This window comes from Nyctereutes procyonoides, unplaced genomic scaffold (genome assembly GCF_905146905.1).
Source record: "Nyctereutes procyonoides isolate TBG_1078 unplaced genomic scaffold, NYPRO_anot_genome, whole genome shotgun sequence".
In the NCBI taxonomy this organism is placed as follows: Eukaryota; Metazoa; Chordata; class Mammalia; order Carnivora; family Canidae; genus Nyctereutes; species Nyctereutes procyonoides.
Window position 1 is genome coordinate 8754512 of NW_026575034.1, and position 25488 is coordinate 8779999.

Consider the following 25488-nt stretch of genomic DNA (forward strand, 5'->3'; position numbering starts at 1 on the left):
CAGAGCTGGGGACCAGGGAAGACAGAGGAGGTGGTAACTCAAAATGTGCCACAGTAGGAATCCAAACTCACATGTTAACTTTTCTCCTTTAAGACTGTGACAGTGTAAGGTTAATAAATCGATACCTGTGGAGGTCACTACATGACAACTGTGGAGTTTATGTTTTCCCATAATACCCCTAAAATCAGCATCATCTAGGTTATACTTAAGTAAAATTTAGATTTGCTTGTTTGTTTCTTTTTTGGTAAAAGAGGCATGCTGTATTCTTCTTTCCGATTAATGGAGGAAGCCAAGAATGCATTTTCAATCAGCACTTCCACACGAGAAAGGAAAAAAAAAAAAAAGAGTATTTTATAGTTCTAGATCCTGTTTGAAAGTGACTTTATCTCGGTTTAATGCCTGCCTTTGGCCCAGGGCACGATCCTGGAGACCGGGGATCGAGTCCCGCATCGGGCTCCCTGCATGGAGCCTGCTTCTCCCTCTGCCTGTGTCTCTGCCTCTCTATGTCTATGATCAATAAATAAAATCTAAAAAAAAAAAAAGAAAGTGACTTTATCTGAAGAGTAAACAAGGAGGTTTAAGATCTTTAAAAAAAATTTTTTTTAAGATTTTATTTATTTATTTGAAAGAGAGAGTGAGACAGAGCACAAGCCAGATGAGAGGCAGAAGGAGAAGCAGACTCCTGATGTGGGGCTCGATCCTCGGACCCTGGGATCACGACCTGAGCCAAAGGCAGATGCTTAGCCTACTGAGCCACCCAGGCGAACAAGAAAACAAGAAAATTCAAGGTTAAGTGTCACAGCAGCCCAGATGCCCTACGTACATGAACAAAATGGAATAGATATTAAAATAGGATTTTCTAATCAGTAAGAGACTTATTTACAATTCTGGGGACAAGGGAGTGGATTGTGTGAGAGAGGATAGGGCAGAAAAGAGAAGGAAAATAATAATAAAAAAAAAAAGTTTGTTTAGATCATCCATCAATGCAACAGTAAACTAACTTCGAATCAAGCTGGGTCCGTGCCCTCCAGCAGGTGGTCACACGGGAGGTCCCATCGCCAGCAGACACAGACTTTCTGGGGCTCCATACTCACCAGTGAGTTCTTCCAAAGCAGGCTGTCCACTCTTGGTGTAGTGGCTGGGCTCCATGCTTACACCCGCGGAGCTGGATTCAGCAGTAACATTCCCTTCGGTGTCCGTCTGGGACCTTCACACATAAGCGAAAGCAGACACACTTGTCACGAGCAGTAGCTACCCCATCTGGACCACCGTGCTCTGACCACAGCACCCACCATCACTCCCTTCAACAAGAAGCTTTAGAACAGAGCAGACCAGCAGACTAAGTCTAAATAATTCATCAGTGCACGTGGCGCTATGTCCCAGAAACAGAGAGAGCCACCGAACTGTAAAAGATGAAATATTCATTGCCCAAATGGAGGGTCTGCAATCCTTCACCGGGGATTGCTCCTCTGAATCCCCATCAGGGAGCCAGGTCTAGCCAGAAAAACGCTGGAGAGTACCGTGTGGTTTGGATCATTTAACCTCTGCCAAAGAGCAACTTCTAAGTACTCAGCAATGCCAGCAAGTCAAGCATAAAGATGACTCCATTAACAGCCCGCGGCCCTCCCCAGATCCTCCTGACATGGCTCTCTCTGAAAAGGTGCCTATAAAACCAGTCAGAAGTGGGTGCCAAGCAGGTGTGTTTGCCCTCTGCGTCTCTGATTCAGGACTCAGATCTTCTGGGATGAAAGGTCTCATTGATCATGATTTCAACACTTGACTGAAATCTGTACTTCCCCAGACCTTCTCCGTGCCCTTGTTTGTCGAGCAAATCAAGGCAACCGCCTCGCGCAATGCGTTCTTGCCACAGCTACCTCTGCTGACTTGGGCATGGCATGCAAATGTGTGGTTACACTCAGATGCATGACCCTGGGTGAAGCATTATTAATTCATTAGCATCCTGCACTCATTCAGCCAGATTTCACTCTCTATGAAGAAAGCGTTTGCCAAGAATGTGAACTGTCTTAAATGTGGGGGATGTACTGAGAAACCTCAAGTCATCCATCCCGCCCCGCCTTACTGCCTTCCAAAGGAAGCCATGGGTTCCAAGTTCCTGCAGTCTCCACCTTTGAGGATTTCTGGACCCCCAGCTGCTCCTCTTTGACCCACCCCTGCTGCCCCAGCCAGAGTCCAGGCTCTCGTCACCTCCGCCCCGCAAGCACTGCATAAGCAGGTTCACTGCCTCCAGCCTGGAGGTGGCAAGTGGCAGCCTCGGTTTGGAACCAACCCACAGATTCCTCCTCTCAGTGTAGTATTTTAAGATGCTTTGAATTCATGTCCACATTTTAAAATGGGGAGATTTTGCAAGAAATATCTGGGCTTCTGCCTTTTCTTTCTTTCTTTCTTTCTTTCTTTCTTTCTTTCTTTCTTTCTTTCTTTCTTTCTTTCTTTCTTTCTTTCTTTCTTTCAAGATTTATTTATTAATGATAGACATAGAGAGGCAGAGACACAGGAGGAAGGAGAAGCAGGCTCCATGCACCGGGAGCCCGACGTGGGACTCGATCCTAGGACTCCAGGATCGCGCCCTGGGCCAAAGGCAGGCGCCAAACCGCTGAGCCACCCAGGGATTCCCCCTTTCTCTGCTTTCCCTTTCAGGACAAACAAGAGTTTTTCCCAACCGACATTCTTGCAGGGTGACACCTGCTGGTTGGTGTCCAGTGATGGCTGCTTCCCCCAGAGAGCCCAGGGCTCCCTCGGTCAGTCCCTTTACCCCAAGCCGCTCATTTATACTACCTACACCTTTTGGGTCTGAATCGGGCATCTGATCTGGGACCTCTACTCTAGACTGTTCGTAGGTCTGGTCTACTTCCCACACCATCCTCCACGGATCTGATGATACTGATGTGATCACATTACTCTGATCAAAGGCCTCTCGGATAGTTTCCATGGCCTACAGAGGAAGCCCTTAAGTCCTTACTGTGCGGGACACTGTCCCATGTGGGCGCGTCTTCCTTCACCTCCAGCCCTGTCTCCTGCCACTCCTGCCCTTACGCAGAGCCCTGCCCTACGTTCCACCCGCGTCTTCTCTCTGTTCTGAGATCACATCATGCCCTGAGCAGGTTTGTCTTTGTAGTGATTGTGACCTGTGCCTGAAGGCTCTTTTTCCTCCTCCTCCCTCACTTTGCTCCTAATCTCCCTTGAACACGCGGTTCCCACGTCACGGAGGCCGGGAAGCCTCCCCGGACTGCGCTAGCTGGTTGCTCCACCTTGTGTTTCTACAGCGCTCGTACTCGCCTGCTGCCGATCTATCACAACGGGATCCAGTTGATACACCTTTCCTCGCCCAGAGAGCTCTCTGAAAGGAAAGACTGGCTTTTTCGACGTGTATGTACAAGAACTCGAGCTGATCAAGTTCACACGTAGAGCAGACACTTAGGCCGGTGTGGAAAACGGACAAATGAGAAATTTTTAAGTCTAGGGACGCCTGGGTGGCTCAGTGGTCGAGCGTCTGCCTTCAGCTCAGGGCATGACCCTGGGGTCCTGGGATCGAGTCCCTCATCAGGCTCCTGCAGGCAGCCTGCTTCTCCCTCTGCCTGTGTCTCTGCCTCTGTCTCTCTCTCTGTCTCTCATGAATAAAGAAATAACATCTTAAAGAAAAATAAAAGGAATTTTTAAGTCTAGAAAGATGCTGGCTACAAGAAGGAGCCTTAGACTAGAAGCCCGAACACTAAGAGCCATAGGAGTGTGGCTGGCTGAAGGGAGCCATGCAGGTCTGGGACGTCACCTCCCGCCTCTGCCCTGCAGGCCCCCATCTGTACAGCAGGGCTTACAACAGCGACCTTCTCTGGCTGCTGCAAGAATCACATGTGACAGGACACAGAAGCATGCAGTCAAGCGGAAAGTGATCGATGTTACTTCTGAATTGATAAATAGAACTCATCCAGAGTGACTTTACAAGATGATTTATCTTTCTTTTATGCCTTGATAACATCACTAATATGGACAGGTTCTCAGGGGGTGGAGGGGAGAGCACGGCAAATTATCTGCAGTGAGCCATGAACTTGAGTGAATTTTAGAGCACAAGGGGAGGCTAAACCATTTAATTAAAAAAAAATTTTTTTTAAGATTTTATTTATTTATTCACAAGAGACACACACAGAGAGGCAGAGACACAGGCAGAGGGAGAAGCAGGCTCCCTGCGGGGAGCCTGACGCAGGACTCGATCCCAGGACCCTGGGATCACGCCCCAAGCCAAAGGCAGACACACTCAACCACTGAGTCACCCAGGCGCCCCGAGACTAACCCATTAAAAAAAAAATCCTCTCATTTCACCCAATCTCTGTACAGATTCGGACGAGGTTCAGAGAGATGCAGTGATTTAGAGGCAAGACTGTTTTGTGCTTAAGAATTTGGTCCCTCTCATTAGTCAGACTCGGTTTAAACACAAGCTCTTCTCGCTATTAGCTCTGGACTTAGGTACAAGCTACCTAATTACTCTGAGCCTCAGAGTGCTTACCGGCAGGATGGGGATTTCAAGAGCAGCCAGCTCATGGAGTCTCGGGCATGATCACAGGGGCCAAGGCACGAGAAGCCCTTAGCTGGTCTCTGCATGGACCCGGCGCACATTCCACAGCTGACCCTGCAGACAGGGCCCCCGACTACACGGCTTGGCACAAGCCAGTGAAAGGCCTCAGAGCCCAGGTGCCCCGATTCCCATCCTGGCTCACCTCAGATGGGAAGGCCCGTCACAGGGGCCAGAAGGGCTTCGCACGGGTGAACGTGAACGTGGAAATGTAGCCTGACAGATACCATGACATTTTCTCATTCCTCCCGGATGTCAGACATTTGCTCTTTTGTTAAGAGTTTTCCTCTCACAGAAAAGCTTGAAATTTTAAGAGGTTACATGTTTTACAATCTTTCAAATGATTACAGAAAAAGAGAAAGAGGGAGCGAAATGGATGGTGACCAAAGACTGTCGTATATTTTAATTTCGAATATGCAAATCAAGGATCTGGGTGCGGCAGCCTTGAATATGCATGACCTCCGGACTATTAGCATTATTGGAACGATAAAAATTTCATGGGGAGCAATTCAGTTGCCTCCATGGCTCAGAGAACAACTGTATTGCAAGCCGGGCATGGAGACGAGCGCTGAGTCATTATCCAAGCCCTGGCACCCTTCTCCAACGGTTAGCTGAGCTGATGACTTGATGGAATACAAAGAGGACCTTCCAATTAAGAAGTCTGGGCATGACCCCTGCTGAAGGGGGAGGGCGAGCCCAAGAGAAGGAAAGAGACAGGAGGAGAGGCCTGGCTTGCCCTCCCTGGCGGGACCTGCCTGGCTTTACTCTGAATCACTCAGGCCAGCGTCTCTCCAGCCGCTGTTGGCGGGAAGAGTAACAGGGCCTACCCGAGAGCAACCCAGGCAGGGAGAGAGGGGCTATCCAATTCTCAGAGGAACCACAGAAACACAGGGAGCTGAAAGTGTGGGCGTGCACCAGTCGACGCACCCGAACAGGGAAACATAAAATACAAATGTGCCTATGCGCACTAGCATTTTATAAAGAAATGTGAACTTGTGTCCATACTTGTTGCTGGCAACGTATGTCCCTGCCTCTGGGTGTACAGGCGTGTCCAGAGTATGTGTGTACACACTCAGGGCAGAAGCTGTGCAGTAAGTGCCTAGAACATGGCCTTCAGTCTTCAGCCGCCTCTCGCTATGCAGGGGTATTGCTAACATTCAGCTGTGCAGAGTGGCCAAAGGGATGGCACGTCTCAAGGACAGGCCAGCTGAGCACTCTGAGCGAAGCTTCGGGATTCCCTTAAAAGTGGTGCTAGGGGAGCTTCCACCTGCTGGAGAGGACTCATCCACATGTGTCAAGCACCACCCAGAGCCAGTGTCCTCCATTCCACAAAGGTGCATGGCACAGGCGGAGCAACTGGAGGCTCTCACGGGCTACGGGCACACCTAGCGGGCAGCGTCCTATGGATGTGCCATTAGGGACAGAGAGGGACCCGGGGGACAGATAATGGAAGGACGGAGTCAGACAAGCAAATGTCTGGGCCTGTCTCAATCGAATCTGGTCCTTTTGTTCTTCTAGAACTGGTTCCTTCTCCTCCTTGTCCCACTGTCCTCTCCAAACAGTCTAGCACACAGCAAGGACTGAAAAAAAAAAATACTTCATATGTGTGATGGAGTAAGAAACTGTGAGCATCTGGAAGTTCAAGACCAACCCCTCCGAGAAGGGTCAGTTATTCAGCAAGGTGGCTTTTGCGTTTTTCACTTATGGAAGCACGATCAGGATCCTATAGGGCTGCTGCTGGGGCCTCTCCTGCCGAGCAATACCAAGGCACCTGACTCACGTCTGCTCCTGTAAATGCCCCTGGGTCCCCCCCATGCCTGGCCAGCTCCTCCTCATCCTGGGGACCAATTTTGCCTCCTCTCTTTAGCCTTCTCTCACCAACCCCCTGCCCCCCACCCAACCGTGTTGTATTTGCTGTGCCCTCACACGCCCGTGGGTAGCTCTACTAGGCACGGATCGAGCGGTACCCGGGCTGGCGGCTTTCACGCTCCTGGAAGGCAGGCCCGACTCCTGCCCTCAAAGACCTCGAAGTTACCAGAGTGGCTCTGGGGCCCGCGGCCCATGGCAGGCAGGCGGCCGCACCTACCTGTACAGGAAAGGCGCGACGGTGGCAGTGTTGGGGTGGTTATATTGCTGCTGGGGCTGAGGTAGCTGAACACTGACGGTATTGCTTCCCGTGGTCTGCGTGGTCCCGACGGACCCGCTGACGGTCTGGCTGCTGATGCTGTGGTTCAGGGTGGTCCCTCCAGGGCCTTTTCCCTCTGAGGACGCCAGGCTGGAGGAGGAGCTGGAGTGTCTGCCGTCCAGCTGGGGCTTCTGCTGGGGGAGCCCCGAGCTCGGCTTCCCACCCCGGCTCCGCTCCACCTCCTTGGAAGGGGCAGGGGCACTTGGGGATTTTGCGGGCATGCTCTTCATTCCGGGTTTGGGGATCCCACTGTGGGAAGGGGCGGCAGCCTCTTTCTTGGCACTGTTGAGCTTCCCCCCTTTGGGGATGAAGCTGGCGATCTTGGAGGACTTTTTTGGCATCTCGGTCACCACCGCCACACTGGGGTCTTCTTTTGGCGCCTCTCTGAGCTCCGGCCTTTCTGTCACAGAGGCTCTCTTGGCGAGGTCCTTGCTTTTCTCCTTTTCCTTCTCCCGCTGTTGTTTCTCCTTCTCCTTGTCGCTGCCTTTTGGGGAACTCTTCTTGTTGGTCAGCGCCCGGCTGAAAGTTCTCTGGGCGATGCCCTTGAGCGCAATCTTGGGGCTGTTGGACGCAGGACCCGCCAAGGACAGCGAGCGCCCGGTGGCCTCCATCTCCTCGCTCTCTTCGAAGGTGGGAAGGATCTCGAGCCGCTCACAGCTCGTGTCCCGCGACCCCGGGCCCTCGCCCGCCTTGGAAGCCCCTTTGCTGTTGAAAAGCTTTAGTTTTTCCAGCATAGACTTCTGATTGTTGGGGGCCGGCTTCATGGCTTCGGGGGTGGGCCTGGGGGTCTCGGGCACGGGCTGCTTGACGGAGAGCATGGACGACGTGGCGCTGTGCTTCACGCTGACCGACTTACTGCGCCAGGGCTTGGAGGCAGCGCCGGGCTGGGGGATGGCCGAGGAGGCGCTGCTGTTAGCGGGGGTGTAAGTGCCCCCACTCTCCAGAGGAGCAGGTGCATTTTCGCTCATTCCGGGGTGGGAGGATGCTGGGCTCGCCAATAGCTCTGCGGAGATGGGGAAGAGAAGGAAAGGCGAGTTATGCCTACGGACCTGCACCAAGGGGGAGGGAGAAGGAGGGCCCAGCACTCTCGACCCAGATGCCAGATGGCTCCGTTACCCGCCTCGTGCACTACCTGTGGTTAAGTTTTAAGTCCTACCTTCCTTCTGCTCTCCCATCACACACCGTTCACCTCCGCCGTCACATTCAGTATATGCCGCGCAAAGGCACACCGATCTTAACGTCAACGTGTGCAACGCACAATCTAGCATACGTTTATGGAAAAACCAACAGAAACCTGCATCAGCACTTCGGGGTGGAGGGAAGTCGTAGGAAACGCCTACTGCCTTGAATCATTCAACCCACAACCCAAGTTCCCAGTTATGCGAAATAATTGGGAATTAGCCAACTTTGAGAAAATGCAGGAGAGACATTAAAACAGGACGAAAGAAAGAAAGAAAGAAAGAAAGAAAGAAAGAAAGAAAGAAAGAAAGAAAGAAAGAAAGAAAGAAGAAAGAGAGAGAAGAGAGAGAGAGAGAGAGATTGAGAGAGAAACCAAGCAAGATCTTTGCAGAAGAATAATTACCCGAGGAAGTTGCTAGGTCCTATCAAAGCATATATGTTTTTCCTATGCAGACACTTTGAAAGAGGTACAGACGTGATTCAGGCAAGTCTTAAAAAAAAAGAATTTTCAGCTCAAGAGTATCAACTGCACAAGGCTTCACCGTAGGCATGAAAACACACAGGTCATCTGAAAGTCAAGGCTTCCCCTCCTTGGTGCTCGGGGAGGCTTTCCCCAGCCAGACTCTTTTCTCAGAAAAGCCACAAGCCATTTCCAAGCAAGGATCAGAACGCTGCCGAGCAGGGTGGGTTCCGAACCGGAGTTCGGCTCCAGACCAAGGCGGCCCGTGTTCCAGAACCGGGGCCGCGACGGCCTCCTCCGGGGGCACGGAGACCCACGCAGCCCTTCGCCCACCTTGGGGCAGCTGTCCCGCCGGCTGCACGGGGGCAGACAGGAGGCGCCGCTCCAGCCCCCCATGGGCACGTCCGCGTCTGCAAAGTCACCGTGACGGGACTTACCTAGCAGCGGCCACTTTCTCCCGCAACGGTTCCCCAGGAAAAATTCTCCAACCGGAGAGGCTGCTCTTCCAATTGTCACAAGTGTTTTCAGTTAAACTGCTCATGTTTCTAATTAACTTTTGTCATCCGCAACTGCTCCAGTGCCCAGAAGCCTGGCGGGATTAACGGCTGCTTCTTCTGCCTTTTTTTTTTTTTTTTTAATACCTAGGTTCCGCTGCCTTCTAGCAACAGAGTAAACTGTGTATAGAGCGGCTTTTTATGATTTAAAAGTCAACGGCCGCCAAAGCCGAGTGCAGGGAGCCCCCGCGTGGGACCCGCGCACCGAGCCCAGAGCGCTCCCGTCGGAGGAACCCTTCCCTCCTCTCGCTCCCGGCTGCTCCGGGAAGCCACAGCTCCAGGGTGATCCAAAGCAGACCTCCCAATGTTTTAAAACACATACATCTTCCTGACTTACTGGGGATTTGGGTTGGGAGCGGGGGGTGCTGCACAATCCTCCCTAACAAAACTCACGGGGCGTTGTTGGATCTTCTCCTGGGGAGAGCCGGAGACTGGCTTGGAAACAGGCTCATGAACCCACCCACACAGCCTGCCTGTCAGAGGGTCTCCACAGGCCTGACGCTGCCTCCGGAGGGCCTCCTGGTAACAGGAGGCGCGGTGCTAGGCACACAGCGAAGAGGGGTTCAGTGCCTCCCTCTTAGGAGTAAGGAAACTGAGGCTCGAAGGAAGGCTAATAGCTGCCCTGAAACCACATAGCTAGACGTGGACACTGCTGGGACTCGAGCCCAAGTCTCCCGACACAGTGCTCTCGGGACTGCATCATCACACCTACCTCCTTTGATGAAGGACGACGTATTTCTTTTTTTTTTTTTTTTTTTTTTTTTTTTTTAATTTTTATTTATTTATGATAGTCACAGAGAGAGAGAGAGGCAGAGACACAGGCAGAGGGAGAAGCAGGCTCCATGCACTGGAAGCCCGATGTGGGATTCGATCCCGGGTCTCCAGGATCGCGCCCTGGGCCAAAGGCAGGCGCCAAACCGCTGCGCCACCCAGGGATCCCAGGACGACGTATTTCAACAAGGGCCCCTTGAGAGTGCTTTTTAGGTATCAACTTTCCCGCTGCTCAGGTACCTTCACGACAGCCTCGGCGGGGCACAAACCAGCCCAGCCACTGGAAAGGAGGCACCTACCCTGCAGAGGCCGGATCTCGGGAGGAAATACCAGTGATCTCCAATCCCGAGTTCCAGTTCTTTTAGGACAACAGGTCTTCCCCCTTTACCTGGGCTCAGATCACTCGTGTCAACATTCATTCATTCAGTGCGTATGTCAGACACTGTTCTCGGTACTTGGGATACATCAGTGCAAAACAACACGGCCCCTGCCTTCATGGAGTTCACGTTCCAGCAGAGAGGAACAGGTGATAATTTTTTTTAAAGATTTTATTTATTTATTCATGAGAGACGCAGAGAGAGAGGCAGAGACACAGGCAGAGGGAGGAGGAGCAGGCTCCCTGCGGGGACCCTGATGTGTGACTCAATCCCGGGACCCCAGGATCACACCCTGAGCCACCCAGGTATCCAGGAACAGGTGATAATTAACGTAGATAATACATTTTATCATTTGTTGGAAAATAAGTGCTAAACAAAAGGGGGCCTTCGGGGGGGCAGGTTGTGACAATGTCCTCACAGGAACTACATCACACTCAGAGGTGTGCCCCTCTTCCCTGAAGAAGTCTTGGGCACGTTGCACTGAGCGTATGTACGTGGATCAGTGCGACTTCTCTGCTCCCACACATTCCTTGGAACTTCTATAAAGCCTACTTGAGATGGGTTTGACAAATGCCCCTACCTAGCATGTCACTAACATACACAGCTAGGAATTAGCCTAGGACTCACCAGCTAACGACTGATCCAGATGTAAACAGACACCTGGTTCCCCTACGTGATATGTACAGACCAAGCTGAAGGAAAGGGCTCACACGCCGTAGGCATGACGAATACTCACACTGTCCCTCCTCAGGCTGTGCCACAACGGCCCCCCCGAAACTCCTACTTGTCTTTTAAACCCCTGCTCAAATGCCTTCTCTGTCACGGTGAGACCCTACAGCTGAATGAATCACTTGGTTTATATCACATGGCATTTTTCCCTACTCTTTATTTTCCTCAGACATTGTTCATACCTTCCCATAAATGGATTTTAGAGGTCCACCTATTTACACTAGGCCCTGGGAATACAGGGGAATAAAACACAGCTCCTGCCCTCAAGGAACTCACTGTCCAAAGAGGCAACAAGCCTCAAACACAGAACAATACAAAGGACTGTAGACGGCTGTACGATGTACCACGAGGCCTAAGGGTCGGGATCCATCAATTCTCCCATTTGGGAAACCTTCATGGAGCCAAGGACCTCTGAACTGTCACACCATATTTCTGCTATAGGTTGGCTGGCTATCCCCCTGGTCCACTCTCCCTGGCTCATCTTTGTGTGCTATAGCCTGTCAGAGCATAGGAAACACTCGTGACTTCGTTTTTTTGTTTTTGTTTTTGTTTTTAAAGATTTCATTTATTTATTCATGAGAGACACACAGAGAGAGGCAGAGACATAGGCAGAGAGAGAAGCAGGCTCCATGCAAGGAGCCCGATGTGGGACTCGATCCCAGGACTCCGGGATCACAACCCAAGCAGGAGGCAGATGCTCAATCACTGAGCCACCCAGGCGTCCCCACATGTGGCTTTTGAATTATAGGTTGGTAGTTTTGGCTTTTGCTATTCACATTCAAGGCAACAGAGACACAGCCTTAGAGTCATTAGAGTTTTATTAGAACTTTTTAGCCTAAACTCCGGCAAAAACAAAAAACAAGATCAGGACTCAGAGCTTCAGGATTCCTACTTGGTATTTAGCTTGGGCTCCCCTGGTTATGGAATCATGGGGACATGTCAAGGCTACTCGTCATAGCTGGAAAAGGTAGAGATGATCTGAATTTGGTTTCTAGAACAGGAGTCTCCTGAGTAGGGCAACAGGACACCAGAGCACCTGAGGATAAGACCACCTACACTTTGCATTTAGGTCATGGCTAGAAATCCCCTTAATCCTGAGAGGATCTCCAGGTCATGAGTGGTCTTGACATGTTCCCATCATTCTGAAGGTATCACATCAGTGACGTTGGCTGAAGAGGCTGTTTGGGGGCTGTTCCTCTTTCTTTGAAAAGCAGCCATTTCTAATGCCAGGATTTTGTGATTCCTAGCACAAGACTGTCCCTACCATGCTTCTGAGATAGTGAAATAAATATGAGAGATGTGGGTAGGTGAGCCAAGCCTTAAGCCTTGTCACCAACCAACACTGTGACCCTAGATGTGCCATTTTGCCCTTCTGGGCCTCAGTCGCCCCATTTGTAAGAAAGAGGATGAGCTATTTCTCTAGAGCCTTTGCAGCTCTGCTTCCATTTACATCTCAGTGAGTCTCCAAAGGCCCAGTGAGGCTGGGGCCAGAGAACGCAGCCCTCCCTAAGTTTTGTCATTACTCCGTGCTCTGACATAACAGGTGTTTCTTTACCTTCAAGCAATCCGCCTCCATGGTTCTCTTAAGATGTTTACTAGTGAATGTTAGAGAAAACTGGCTGGGTCAAGGAAGAGTCAGCCTTGAATGAGGAGCTTGTGAATTCAGAAATGCTAGTATTCTATGAAAACAAGCCTGGGGGAGGGAATGTGGGGAGAGGTCTCTAAAATCAAGAGGACTTCTCTCCCTAATAAGGACCAGCTCTAGTTTCTGTTCTCATGTATACAAACCTTTGTTAGAGCAAAGGAATCTAAGAGGGAGAAAAGAGAGAAGCATAAAAGAATGTTGTGAATATCAGCATTTCTCCAGCAATGGTATGTGGGCCACGGAAAGTAGGTGAGACTATTTTCAATGGCACATGGATAGATATATTTTTTTAAATTTTGTATTCGAACTCCATTTAATTAACATATACTGTATTATTAGTTTCAGAGGCAGAGGAGTATTTTTTTTGTTTTGTTTTCAAGAATGTTTTTTTTAAATAATAAATTTATTTTTTTATTGGTGTTCAATTTGCCAACATACAGAATAACACCCAGTGCTCATCCCGTCAAGTGCCCCCAGAGGAGTATTTTTATATTATAAAGCCGTACTTATTTTATTGCAGTATTAGAAGAAATAATTAGAGTTCATATATAAATTAACAGCTTCATGGATATTAGATGTAGATTTAAAATTTGAGTCGAGGGATCCCTGGGTGGCGCAGCGGTTTGGCGCCTGCCTTTGGCCCAGGGCGCGATCCTGGAGACCCGGGATCGAATCCCACGTCAGGCTCCCGGTGCATGGAGCCTGCTTCTCCCTCTGCCTGTGTCTCTGCCTCTCTCTCTCTGTGACTATCATAAATAAATAAAATTAAAAAATAAATTTAAAAAAATAAAATTTGAGTCGATTTAAGGAAAATATAAAACAAAAAAATGAGCAGTTCACAAATTTGGCAAAACTCACTCAAGTTTGTGAAAGACTGAAGTTGGGGAAACACTTTTCCATTAAATCAAGAAATACTTATTTTATATATACATATTTAATAAATATTTTATAGGTACCTCCTTATTTTAAATCCACTGTTTTTGGAAAATGTAATCTACAAACTAGAAATCAAATCAGAAGTCCCAAATTAGAACTAGTCAGGTTCAAACTAATCTGAAATGGTTACTTTTTTAGAGTTTTATTTATTTGTATTTGTTTAGCACGCATTCTGCTGAGAATGGCAAACATGACCAGGCCTTGTTTAGCCAAAGATAATTTAAGGAATAACGGCTTTAACAAGTTTTAACTACCAAACAGTTAAGAATGGCACATTATGGGACGCCCAGGGGACTCAGCGGTTAAGCGCCTGCCTTCCGCCCAGGGCATGATCCTGGGGTCCAGGATGGAGTCCCACATCGGGCGCCCCGCCTGCTTCTCCCTCTGCCTATGTCTCTGCCTGTCTCTCCCATGAATGAACAATAAAATCTTAAAAAAAAAATGACACATTACATCACATCCAACAAACATTCAAACATGCACATGCAAAACTGAAAAATATCAAGACACACTCTTTTTACATGCAATAAACTCTAATATACTCTACCCTAATTCATTTTTTTAAATGCCTATCACAGAGCCCCTGAACAGATTTTATGAGCCTAGAGGGGATTGCTCCCTGCAGCCTGAACATCTCATTTCTAAAAGACCAGCTTCCAAGGTTCACCCACCACCAACTGACAAACCACCACAAGAAGGAAAAGTCTCATTTGAAACACTGCAGACAGGATGTCTTTGAAGAAGAGAAAAGGCTTTTTTTTTTTTTTTAAGGGTTTAGGGAGAACATTAATCCTCCTGTGGGGAGGGGGAAAGTTTGGTTTTTCTGGCAACCAGCCTTAACCTTCCCTGACAGTAACCAAAATACTTTCTAAATGAAAATACTGTCTAAGGCAGATAAATAAGCATTTCTTCCTCTCTTCCTCCAGGAGGGCCAACACTGGCCCCCAGTCCCTTCTGTCCCCAGCCTCCCAGTTAGGGAGACGTTGGTGGTCTGGTCCTGATACCAGCAGGGGCACAGGGAATGTGTTCTAGGCAGGCTGATCCCAGCTCCTGTCACCCCCACTGTGATTTTAAACCTGCCCTGGGGCGTTTCCCGCCTAAATCCTCCCAATACTCTTCAAGAAAAGACCTGATAATTGGGTCTGGGAAAATGTTTGTGATTCCCTGTAATTTGTCAAGGTGTCAATCTTGAGCATTCAAATTTGTTAGAATAATTGAAACCAGTTTTTTCTGTTTTTGCTTTTTTTTTTTTTTTTTTGGAAAGTCCATGGACTCTAGCCACACAGGCTGGAGATGGTTTTCAATGTTGCTCAGTTCAATTTCTCTACAATTCTGTTAGTCAGTCACCAGACCACAGAAGGGCACAGGAGCCTCACTCAATCCATTAAGTGGTTCTGACCTTGAACCTGACCAGGGAGCATTCTCAGCAATGCTATGATCAGTGTCTAATATTAAGGGGATGGGCTTAAATATAATTTTCTGTTCAATCCTCCTTGCAGAGGATCATTGCAGATACAGAAGGAGAAAGGGGGCATGAGAACCACCAAGGAAAATGGGCAGGAAAATACCAGGATATAGAGTAAGAAGAAGCTAGCTTTGGGACCCAAACTCTAAGAACCTTCTTCTGTCTACAATTCCATAGACTCTGAGAACATCCAAGTTAGAATAAGGATGATGATCTACATAAATATTTCTAGAAAGTTGCACTATTAACGCAGTCCCTATCAACAACAATCTGATGGAAAAATGGGCAAACGGACATTTCTCCAAAGAAGATATACAAATGGCCAATTTGCACAGGGAAAGATGTTCAATATCACCAATCATCATGGAATACAAGTCAGAAATACACTAAGATAGCACTTCACACCCATTAGGGTGGCTATTATTAAAAAAAGAAAAAGAAAAGAAGGCTTTGTAGAAGACATTGAGAAATTAGAACTCTTGCGTGCTACTGTGGGGATATAAGACGGGACGGCCACTGTGGAAAACAAAATGGCAGTTTCTCAAAAAAATAAACATGAAATACAACCCAGCAATTCCACTTCTAGGTATATACCCAAAAGAAGTGAAAGCAGGAGCTTAAACAGATATCTGTACACCTATGTTCACAGCAGCATTATTCACAATAGTCAAAAGGTAGAAGCGATCCAAGCATCCATCAGAGGTTAAACAATGGATAGCGTTTGGATAAATAAGTGGATAGACTAAATATAGCATGTACATGCAATGAAATAATATTTCAGTCTTCAAAAGGAAGAATATTCTGACACACGGTACAACATAGATGAACCCTGAAGACATTATGCCAAGCAAAATCAACCAGTCACGAAAGGACAAATGCTGTAGAAGTCCACTTGCAAGAAGTCCCTGGGGTGATCGAACTCATAGATACAAAAGTAGAAGGATGAGGGCCAGGAGCTGACAGGAGGAGGGAATAATGAGTATACGGTTTCAGTTGGGGAGGACGAAAAGTTCTGGAGATGGGGGTCGTGGTTGCACGACAGCATGAATGTACTTAATGTCATGGAACTGAACATTTTAAAAATGTTCATGGAACTGAAAATCTTTTTAAAAGATTTATTCATTTGAAATAGAGAGAGTGAGAGTGAGCGAGCATGAGCCAGGGGAGAGGGAGAAGCAGGCTCCTCAATGAGCAGAGAGCCGATGCAGGACTCGATCCCAGGACCGAGATCATGACCTAAGCTGAAGGCAGACACTTAACAGACTGATCAATCCAGGCGCCCCATGGAACTGTACATTTTTTAAATGGTTAAAATGATAAATATTATAGTAGGTGTATTTTAACCACAATGAAAACAATCAGACTGTTACTTGGCCGCAAGTGACACACTATTCTGGCCATCATGACCTAAACCTTATTCCCAGTTCTCAGCATGGGACTGGCACACACTGAAATCTCAATAAATGTTTGCTAAATTTCTTTTTAAAGATTTGCATTTATCTATTCATGAGAGAGAGAGAGAGAGAGAGAGAGAGGAGGGGGCAGAGACACAGGCAGAGGGAGAAGCAGGCTCCATTCAGGGAGCCTGACGCAGGACTCGATCCTGGGACCCCGGGATCATGCCCTGGGCCAAAGGCAGACGCTCAACCGCTGAGCCACCCAGGGATCCCAGTGTTCGCTAAATTAAAGAAAAATCATCTCTGCTAGTTAATGAATCACATAAAATTGTATAGTTTAGAATATTACTTAATTAGTATTCTTTTACTCTAGCTTGAAAACAATTTCTGCTTCAAAGGAATAAGGATCCTCTTTAATAGACTCTAGAAGGCAAGCAAATTACATCACTTGAATTCTTCTTCCTTAAACTGGCCATCACCAGCTCTGCGGTCAAGCTGTTTGCGACGAGGACTGGCAGGCCTTGTCATCCTCATTGCCCCCCTTGCCCCCCCACCACACCCACCCTCAGCCCCCGCTTTACCTTCCATACCTCCCATCCCAGGAAACCTCCAGAGTCCCCAAACCAGAGGCCATCGCTTTCTATTGGAAGAGCCTTACGACTCTGCTGAGGCTTCTCTGGGGTCCCTGGCACTGGCCCGTGGGCACTGTGGTGAGCAGCTGCACTTAGCTTACTTGGGAGAACGGCTGATGTGCTAGTGGGTGCCCAGAAATGGTCGCTGGAAAAACCAACAAACAAATAAAAACTATTCCCCATGCTCAATCCCTCCATGTGGCTCAAAATTAAAAGCAGGTGTGCCTGGCTTTCGCCTCTTGGCTCATTATGCCAGTTTGTTCCCCTTAGAGCTAAGTGAACCGTAAAGATTAGAAACTTCGGTGATGCTTTTAGTGGTTTTTTGCTTCTACGTGTGGTGGAAATTTTGCTGCCACAGGTCACTGAAAAGGTCCGGTCCAAATACTCCAGTGTCCTGTGAGGGTGTGGCCAGAAAGAAATGTGCAGAATGCGAAAGTGTATTATCCTGCTAGACGGCAGCCAGCTCTTCCCCGCGAGCCACAGGCTTCCCGGTCCTCCTCGGTGACTTTTCCACCCCAGAGGAAGGGGAAGAAGGGGCTCTCAACAGCTGGAACAACTGCAGTTGCTTTTTTAATATATGACAAGGTCATTCTTTTCCTTCGGTGGCTTATTCTGGATAAAACAGGTGTGACACCATGGGTCACGAAATCAATTGTTTCTCTCCTGGTAGTGAAAAGGCCGCGGACGAAAATAACTGTGGTCCTACACAGCGTTCACTACGTTGTCTCCAGTTTTACAAGGTACTTCTCTTCCAATCACCCTTCACGCCATAAAAAGCTGGGAAAGCTAAACAAAGGTTAACTTCCTGGAAATACTACTATCCAGTTGCGCTTTACATCTGACCTTGTAGTAAAGTCTTATGAGAGAATTCTTAAAAATCTCTCCCTCCCTCCCCCATATACTTGATATATCACAAGGTGTCCTGCACATATTTTTAAAAGCCTCCCATCTCGGCTGGATAAGGAGGCAAATCACTTTCTGACAGCTGAAGGAAGATACCTTTGAAAATAAACTGTTCCTCTTCTTTATCTTTGTTTTGTGAAGGCACATCACCCTCACAACACCCCCTTCCCCTCTCTTGAACTCTTTGCTCAAAATCCCAAGTAATAGGTTTCAGGAGAAAGCTTTTGTTTTAATTGGTCAAGCCATTTCTCTGTCTTGTACCATATATGGCTATGAGAAAGCACAAAACTGGACGCAGAAACCGGTCTCCCTTGTGTTAAGGGTGTATGAAATTTCAGAGAGATTATAAATAGTTTACAAGGGGCAAATCCTATTCTTGCAAGAGGTCACTGTCCACAGCTAAGAGCTCTTTGGCAGAGCACGATGGTCGTATGCTATTGTAAATACATCCCTCTAAGAGTGAGTTAAGGAATTCTGCAGGCTTTCTCCCCTAAGATGCCAGCCCAATCTTCCTGCTTTCTCTTGGGCCAAAGGTGGGCACTTCAAAATAGGAGCCTTCAAACCAGTGTTAGCCCAGAAAGCTTTCCGATGAACAATGGAAACAGGCATTTATAGAGAGAAGGGGTTCCAAGGTCAGGTACGTTTGGAAAATGGAGGGCTCAGTAGTGGTCAGTTTCCTTGCATTTCAGGACTTTTTTAAAAAATTAAAGATTTTGTTCAGCCATTAGAGAGAGAGAGAGAAAGACAGAGAAGGAGCAGAGGGAGGAGCAGATTCCCTGCTGTTCAGGGAGCCCAACATGGGGCTCGATCCCCCAACTCCAGGATCATGACCTGAGCTGAAGGCAGATGCCCAACCGACTGAGCCACCCGGGTGCTCCACCTTGCAGGACTTCTAAGAGCCTTTACTAGGCTTACTTGCACTGGGCAAATCTAAGATGATAACACAATAGTTATGATTTCTTTTTTTTTTAAGATTTTATTTATTTATTCATGGACACACACAGAGAGAGAGGTGGAGACACAGGCAGAGGGAGAAGCAGGTTCCATGCAGGGAGCCCGACATGGGACTCGATCCCGGGTCTCTAGGATCACACCCCAGGCTGCAGGGCGGCGCCAAACCGCTGCGCCACCGGGGCTGCCCTGGTTATGATTTCTGAATGTGTTTTGCCCTAAACTGATTTTATGGGATAGTTTAAGGTAATAGTGTACCATGGCACGCATTTTGGTAAACACGGTGTTAATGGAGAGAGCCAAAAATGGGCACCCCACCTAAGTCAGTTAAGACAGCTGTCCAATAGGTAAGAGTCACTAACCAGAAAAACTATACGAGAGAAGGGAGAGGATGTACCCGCTTTCCCCCTGTGAAGTTACAATCTCGTAGATCTCAGAATACTTTCATGATACGCATTCTGAGCATTAACTACCCTTAATGTGTAATCTTCTCCCTTTTATTTCAAGAAGATTCATCTAAGGCTCTGCACTAACACCAAAAGACCGCATGAAAACGAAGCAGGCATAACAGCTGCACCGTGGCATGCCTGAAGATTTCTCTCAACAGTTAGGCTCACTGTAACGCAGTCCTACAACACGACAGTGACAAAAACGGATGCGATCTTGGCCTGTGTTAATACGAGAATGACATTCAGAACAAGAGAGGTGAGGATCTTGCCCTGTGGCACCCAGCTCAGACCAGGGCTAGGACGATGCAGTCCTCAAAATGTTGGACCTGGGAAGAGATCCGCTACTTGAGTCATTCATTCCCCAGGAAGGGAATGGACCTCTGGGGGTAGGTAATGACTTCTCCAAGGTCTCACAGTCGGTCAGTGAACGACGCAGCTGTGGATGAACTCAGGGCTCTGAAATAAAGTCGCTTAGCTGGCACTGCTCCCAAACCTGGTTATTCGGCATCCCTGGGGATGGACCCGAGCAGCTGGACCTTTAACTGGCTCCTCGGAGGACTGCTGTCCACATGAGCTTGGAGGACCACGTGCTAAAGAATGCGAACCTGGGCACCTGGGTGGCTCTGTGGTTGAGCATCTACCTTTGGCTCAGGGTGTGATCCCGGGGTCCTGGGATCGAGTCCTGCACCAGGCTCCCCACAGGGAGCCTGCTTCTCCCTCTGCCTGTGTCTCTGCTTCTCTCATGAATGAATGGATGGGATCTTTAAAAAAAGAAAGACATTCTCTGAAGAATGTGAGCCTTACTACTTCACACCAAGGAATGGCAGCTCTCCCCACATGAGGGATAGAATCTGAGGACGACCGTAAACCACTTCCACAAGGAAAGGCTGAAAGTGACGGAGACACTCAATTTGGTCAAGAGAGGACTTAGAAGCAGGCAAGAACGGAAGAGCTCTTACTAGCAAGGTGGCTGGCTTCTCCCTTTGACCTTCCTGCCCCCTGACACTGAACTGCAGGAAAAAGGGTTAAAGCTACACCTGTCAGACGCCCATGACTCAGGTGGGCTCTGAACAAGAGAGTATGTGGTCTGCGAAAGGCCAAGGACCCTTTAGAGCACTGAGGGTGCCGAGCCCGAGGTCCACAGAGCAGCTCAGGGGGCGGCCAGGGGGTGGGAGGGGGGATGCTGAAAGCAATTATGGAAAGAGGGACTTGGGCCAACCTCCTTTTATATGTTCTCTGCTCTGCTCCTACCAGAGCAGCTCGCTTTACATGTAAGATTTTATTTGACAAAAGGTTTCCATGGAAAAAAACCCCTCTAACAATATTAATAATCATATATTAATAACAGCCAACATCTACGGAGCTTACACTTTGATACCGTGCCAGAAAGCTTTTTTTTATTATACCTTCTCTTTTTTATTTGCAGGGTAAATCCGATGAGGTAGGTAATAATGACTCCATTTCACCAATGAGGAAACTGAGGTACTGAGCTTGAGAAGGTTACCGAAGATCAAACACATTACTGCCAAGCACCTTCTGTTTTGTTTTGTTTTGTTTTTTTAGAGAGATTTTACTTATTTATTCATGAGAGACATAGACATAGGCAGAGGGAGAAGCAGAGTCCCCACGGGGGAGCCCGATGCAGAACTCGATCCCAGGACCCTGGGATCACGCCCTGAGCTGAAGGCAGATGCTCAACCACTGAGCCACGCAAGCATCCCACCAAGCACTTTTTATCTCGAGGTCCACGTAGGTTAGCCACACGCCCAGTGACCCTACCCCAAGAAGAGACAATGAACTGACTCTCAAAGTACACGCTCCTTTCTTATTATATGATATACAGTATTTTCATCAAGTCTCTGTCAACAGCTTGCAGAGACTCTACAGCAAAGTTCCCTGACCCTATAACTTCTTCCCTGAGGGAAAAGAGCATTTTTCCCTCCAGGAAGTTTTTTTTTGTTTTGTTTTGTTTTTTTAAATGGGACCATCAAACGACTGAGCAATAATTTGAGTATGGTTCTTGTTCTTCAAAATTTAGGATGCTGGCAAAACGTAATCTTTCTGCTGTTATTTTTTCTGCCAATCAAAATCAGAAGCCAACCAAAGAACCGGCTTATTGTATTTCTCTGGGGAAATCAGCGCAGAGGCCGAGAGCTGAATTGGACTATTATTCACCATCTATGACTGTATTATGCCAAATGTGCAGGAACAGAAGGAAAAAAAGCAGTCATTTATTCTGATTCTGCCAAATATGCAGACACGTGGTATCAGATAGATCAAATAATTTCAGGGCTTCACGGATGTCACTGATCCACACAGACTTCTGAGCCTTTTCGCCTGACGGTTGTCTCCTTAATGAAAATACAGGATTTTTCTTCTGAAACAAATGAAATACGCTGAGGTAGAAAATGCCCCCAGAGACTGCTCACCGGCTTTACTCACCCAAATCAGGAAGCAATTTCCTCCAGGTGCCTCTGTTTTGTTTTATACAACAGCCTCGGCTGTGACAAGTTGGGGGTAGATTAAATTTTTGTAACCAGAGCGCTCATTCAGATGGATCCCAGTAACTCTTCCATGAGGCTAAGGTATCATTTAAAAACAAAGATAATCCTGATGAGCTGGAAAAGAATGCCACGGTAGAGGTCTTATGCTGCTCTGTGCTCGTCGTCCCACCTGGAGAATTCTGGAATCACAGAACTCTGTGGATGGGTTCAAGTCCAACTTAATAGCTTGGTAACCTGGAGTTACTTGCTTAGCCTAGCTGAGCTTCAGGTTGTACTCAGAAGTAATAATAAAACCAACACCAATAACTACCATTTGCTGAGCGGCAACCACGCGCCCGGTATCGTACTAAGCAGTTTAAAAATTCCATCTAACCAATCCACTTCATGATTTCATGAGTTCATGCATAAGCATCTTATGAAGTGGATTTACTGCAGCTCCGAGATGTCATCATGGCTGGGAAATGGTAGAGCAAGAGTTTAAACGCTGAAGCCCATGCTCTCAATCCATGGACTCCAGTGAACGAAAATGGTGACCAAAGCTTGGTTTCTTCGCCAAGAGGAGCAAAGGCATAAAGACAGAAGAGCATCCTGCAAAAAGTTCTGCATACAGATTCATCATCTTCCCCCCCTGCTAACACCGGGCTCAGAGCGAGGTACAGCTGTGCCAATTACGGTGCCACTTCCCTCGCTGGACTGGCACCGGCGGGTACCCCAGCAGCCCTATCTGACCTGGCTCTATGGAGAAGAGAGAACTGCCCTTCTGAGGCCCTGTGCGTTTGAAAGCTCCCACCTTTTGCAAATAGCTCCCTACGGCCCCACCCAGGCCAGCTGCAGGTTGTGGGAAGCTCCCCCTTTGTCTCTCTCCAAACCAGGGCCGGGTGCGAGGCAGGCTATGGCCCGTGTGCCTCATCCACCTCACCAGGCTTGCTGGAGGCAGCCCAGTGAACACACAGCTCTCACTGTCTGGTGAGATGACTCAGACACTCCTGGCAACATCTGCTCTGTTTCTGTAAGACTCAGAGGGCTCTTCACATGAATGACGGTGAAAAGGGATCCAAGGAGCTTCTCACCCGTCTGCAGGGCTGTGAGATATAATGTGGAAACCAGGCCGCTCACGGACCAGCTTGGAGGTTTTAATGCACACTTACGCATGCCAAAGCTTATTAAATGTTGTTCCAGGGGATCTTTGTCATCTTGAATAATGAATTCTGGAGGTACAGTAACCAGGGATAGGATTGGGGCTCAAAGTTATTTGGCGATGTTTCTCCTTGGAATCCTAAAACCACCTCAACGTTGAGTGTTTGGTCCTCCATCCGTCCTATCCCATCCCATCCCCCCAACATTTTTGACACTTCTGTTCCAGGAACCTCCCCAGGTGTTGGAGGTATAGCTACGCAGAGAACATAGGAGGTTTTCTATGCCTTTAAGAAGTTCTAAGTCTCGTGGCTGAGACTGATCATAAAGCAGAAGTAACAAGTATGAACTGTTGTGATCAGGGAATGTTTATGGACCTGTGGATCACAAAGGGGGTCACCTAACCTAGAGCGGGAGCAAGGTGGGGGATGAAGAAAGCCATTCAAGCCAGGTTTTACCACCCCTGCATAGAGCTTTTAGAACGTGATTCCTTACAAAGTATTAAAAGGAAAGAAGGATCTAGTGATTCAAATCAAGTGCACAAGGACAAAATTATATAGATTCTCTGCTTGATCGGGGTAATATCTGGTCAGCCAAATGCATTCGTGATCCTAATCATATCCTGGCATATCCATTGCACCCAGGCATAATGAAAAATGGGACATATAACTCAATCAGAATGTGATTCTTCCCTGCTCACCCCACACGCACATACTCTTCACTCAGTGCACGTACTGAATTTATTTCCACAGTGACGGATCCCTTACAAGCCACCTCCTAGTCTGGGCTGGGTAAAAAAAAAAAAAAAAAAAAAAAAAAACAGGCATGCAGACTCTTTTCTTTCACTCTTTTCCGAACCTTGATGACAAGCTGAAAGCAAAGTTGACGTTTTCAAATAATATAAATCGGAGCACTGATCTAGTCACTTTGCGACTTTGCGCTGTCAATCCAGACACAAGTTCAAGGCTAACCTTCCTCTATCAAGAGACATCTATCACAGTAATGAAAAAGTAAATGAGTGACAGAGACCCAGTTTTATATTCCCAATTTGGGACCTAAAAGAGGAAATGGAGGCAGGAAAAGACAAACAGCATTAACCTCCACCAACTAGGATTCAGCGGGGCAGCCGGGTGCTGCTCTTCCTGAATCTTTGAAAATACTCCCAAGGAGGGTGGCACCAAGCCCATGACTCAGGCTTAGGGAGGCTGAGTCACTGGCCTGATATCACACAGCTGGTGACTGCAAAGGTGAGACTGAAGCCAAGGTCTGTCCACCAGGTTATAGCTTGTGGCCTTAGCCTCATTCTCTGTAATAGACCTATGAGAGCAAAGCTGTAACCATGGGGGGTGGAGCAGGGAGGGGGAGGATTGTGGAATGAGAACAGGTAGCAAAATATTTGTGGAAGCCACTGTGTGTTAGGGTAATGAGAGGACCAGAGTTTCTGTTGGGATGGGAGAGAGGTCTCCAGTAGGACAATTCCTTGATCAACCACTTGGGCTGGAAGCTGAAGCCCTAGACAGCGCACCTGTGTTGCAGTACAAGGAGTAAATTGCCTGGTTACATCAAACAGAGAGAAAAGAGGTAAAGGAAGTGAGTGGGAGAAGCAAGCCAGGGGATGTGACATGCAACATTTCTGTCCCTGTGACATCACAATAAACCATCACAAAAGTTACTGAACGATAGGAAACGCTGGCTTCTGGATCAGGATGCTGGGGTGGAATGGAGACAAGTTTCGCAGAGAGTGGCTGCGGGAAAGCAGCCTATGGGAACCCGCAGAAATCCGGAGGTAGGGTCTGGACCGTTCAGTAAGATCTCCCAGGAGCGGGAAGGTCTTTGCGAGTATCTGGCCTGGTTGGTGCAGCTCCAGGACCAGCGGAGGTCTCTTAGCTACACCAGTTTCTGCAACAGGGGCCAACCCTGCAGCTCCTCCTCCTGGCCTTCGTTAGCTGTCCTCTGCCTCATACAGCACCGCCACTTCCCTAAGCTCTTCCCTCTGTGAGGGTCACGGCCCCACTCAGCCTCTTCTCATCAACCATCCTCTGTCCCTTACAGGTCTTAGTCCTTGGTGCTTACTGCTAGCCCAGTGCAGACTCAGCTCACTTTAAGTACTCCTCCTCTGGTAGAGAGGTCAGCAACTAGGGCCTGAAGTCCAAACGTGGCCTACCATCTACTTTCGTAAATAAAGTTTTATTGTAACAGTCATGCTCATTCATTGACATCGTGTCTATGGCTGCTTTCTCACTACAGCGGAAGAACTGAGTTACTGCAACAGAGACTCCATGGCCCGCAGAGCCTTAAATACCTACTATCTGGCCATATAAGGGAGAATTTGCTAAGCCTCACTCCTTAATATTAATTCCTTGATGCCAGGGGTTCTGTTTCATCTTATCTCCAGTACCTGATACCAGATAAATGCTGCTTGACTAAGTGGGCGAATGCCTGCATGAGGGATAAACATGAAGTCAGGAGCCTAATAGAGTGGTTACCGCAAAGACGCTAATTAAAAATGCTTTAAACCACTAAAAAGAGATATTCTGGTTATCTGTACTTTCTATTTAATAGCAACAAGATTTTTCATGTTTTACCATACATTGACTTGTTTTATTTGTATGTTATTCCATTTCTCTTCCTTACC

At 47.9% G+C, this 25488-nt stretch overlaps 1 protein-coding gene across 7 annotated transcripts in view; it reads right to left on the reverse strand.

Moving 5' to 3' along the window:
- Positions 1–25488, reverse strand: part of NAV2 (neuron navigator 2) — a 724598-nt gene that overhangs the window by 170227 nt on the left and 528883 nt on the right. For all 7 annotated transcript variants that reach the window (XM_055317510.1, XM_055317509.1, XM_055317508.1 and 4 more), the window contains 2 exons: positions 6669–7770; positions 1095–1207 (listed from right to left, as the gene is read on the reverse strand). In XM_055317510.1, coding sequence (XP_055173485.1) covers positions 1095–1207; positions 6669–7770 — 1215 coding nt within the window. The remainder of the gene's footprint in view (positions 1–1094; positions 1208–6668; positions 7771–25488) is intronic.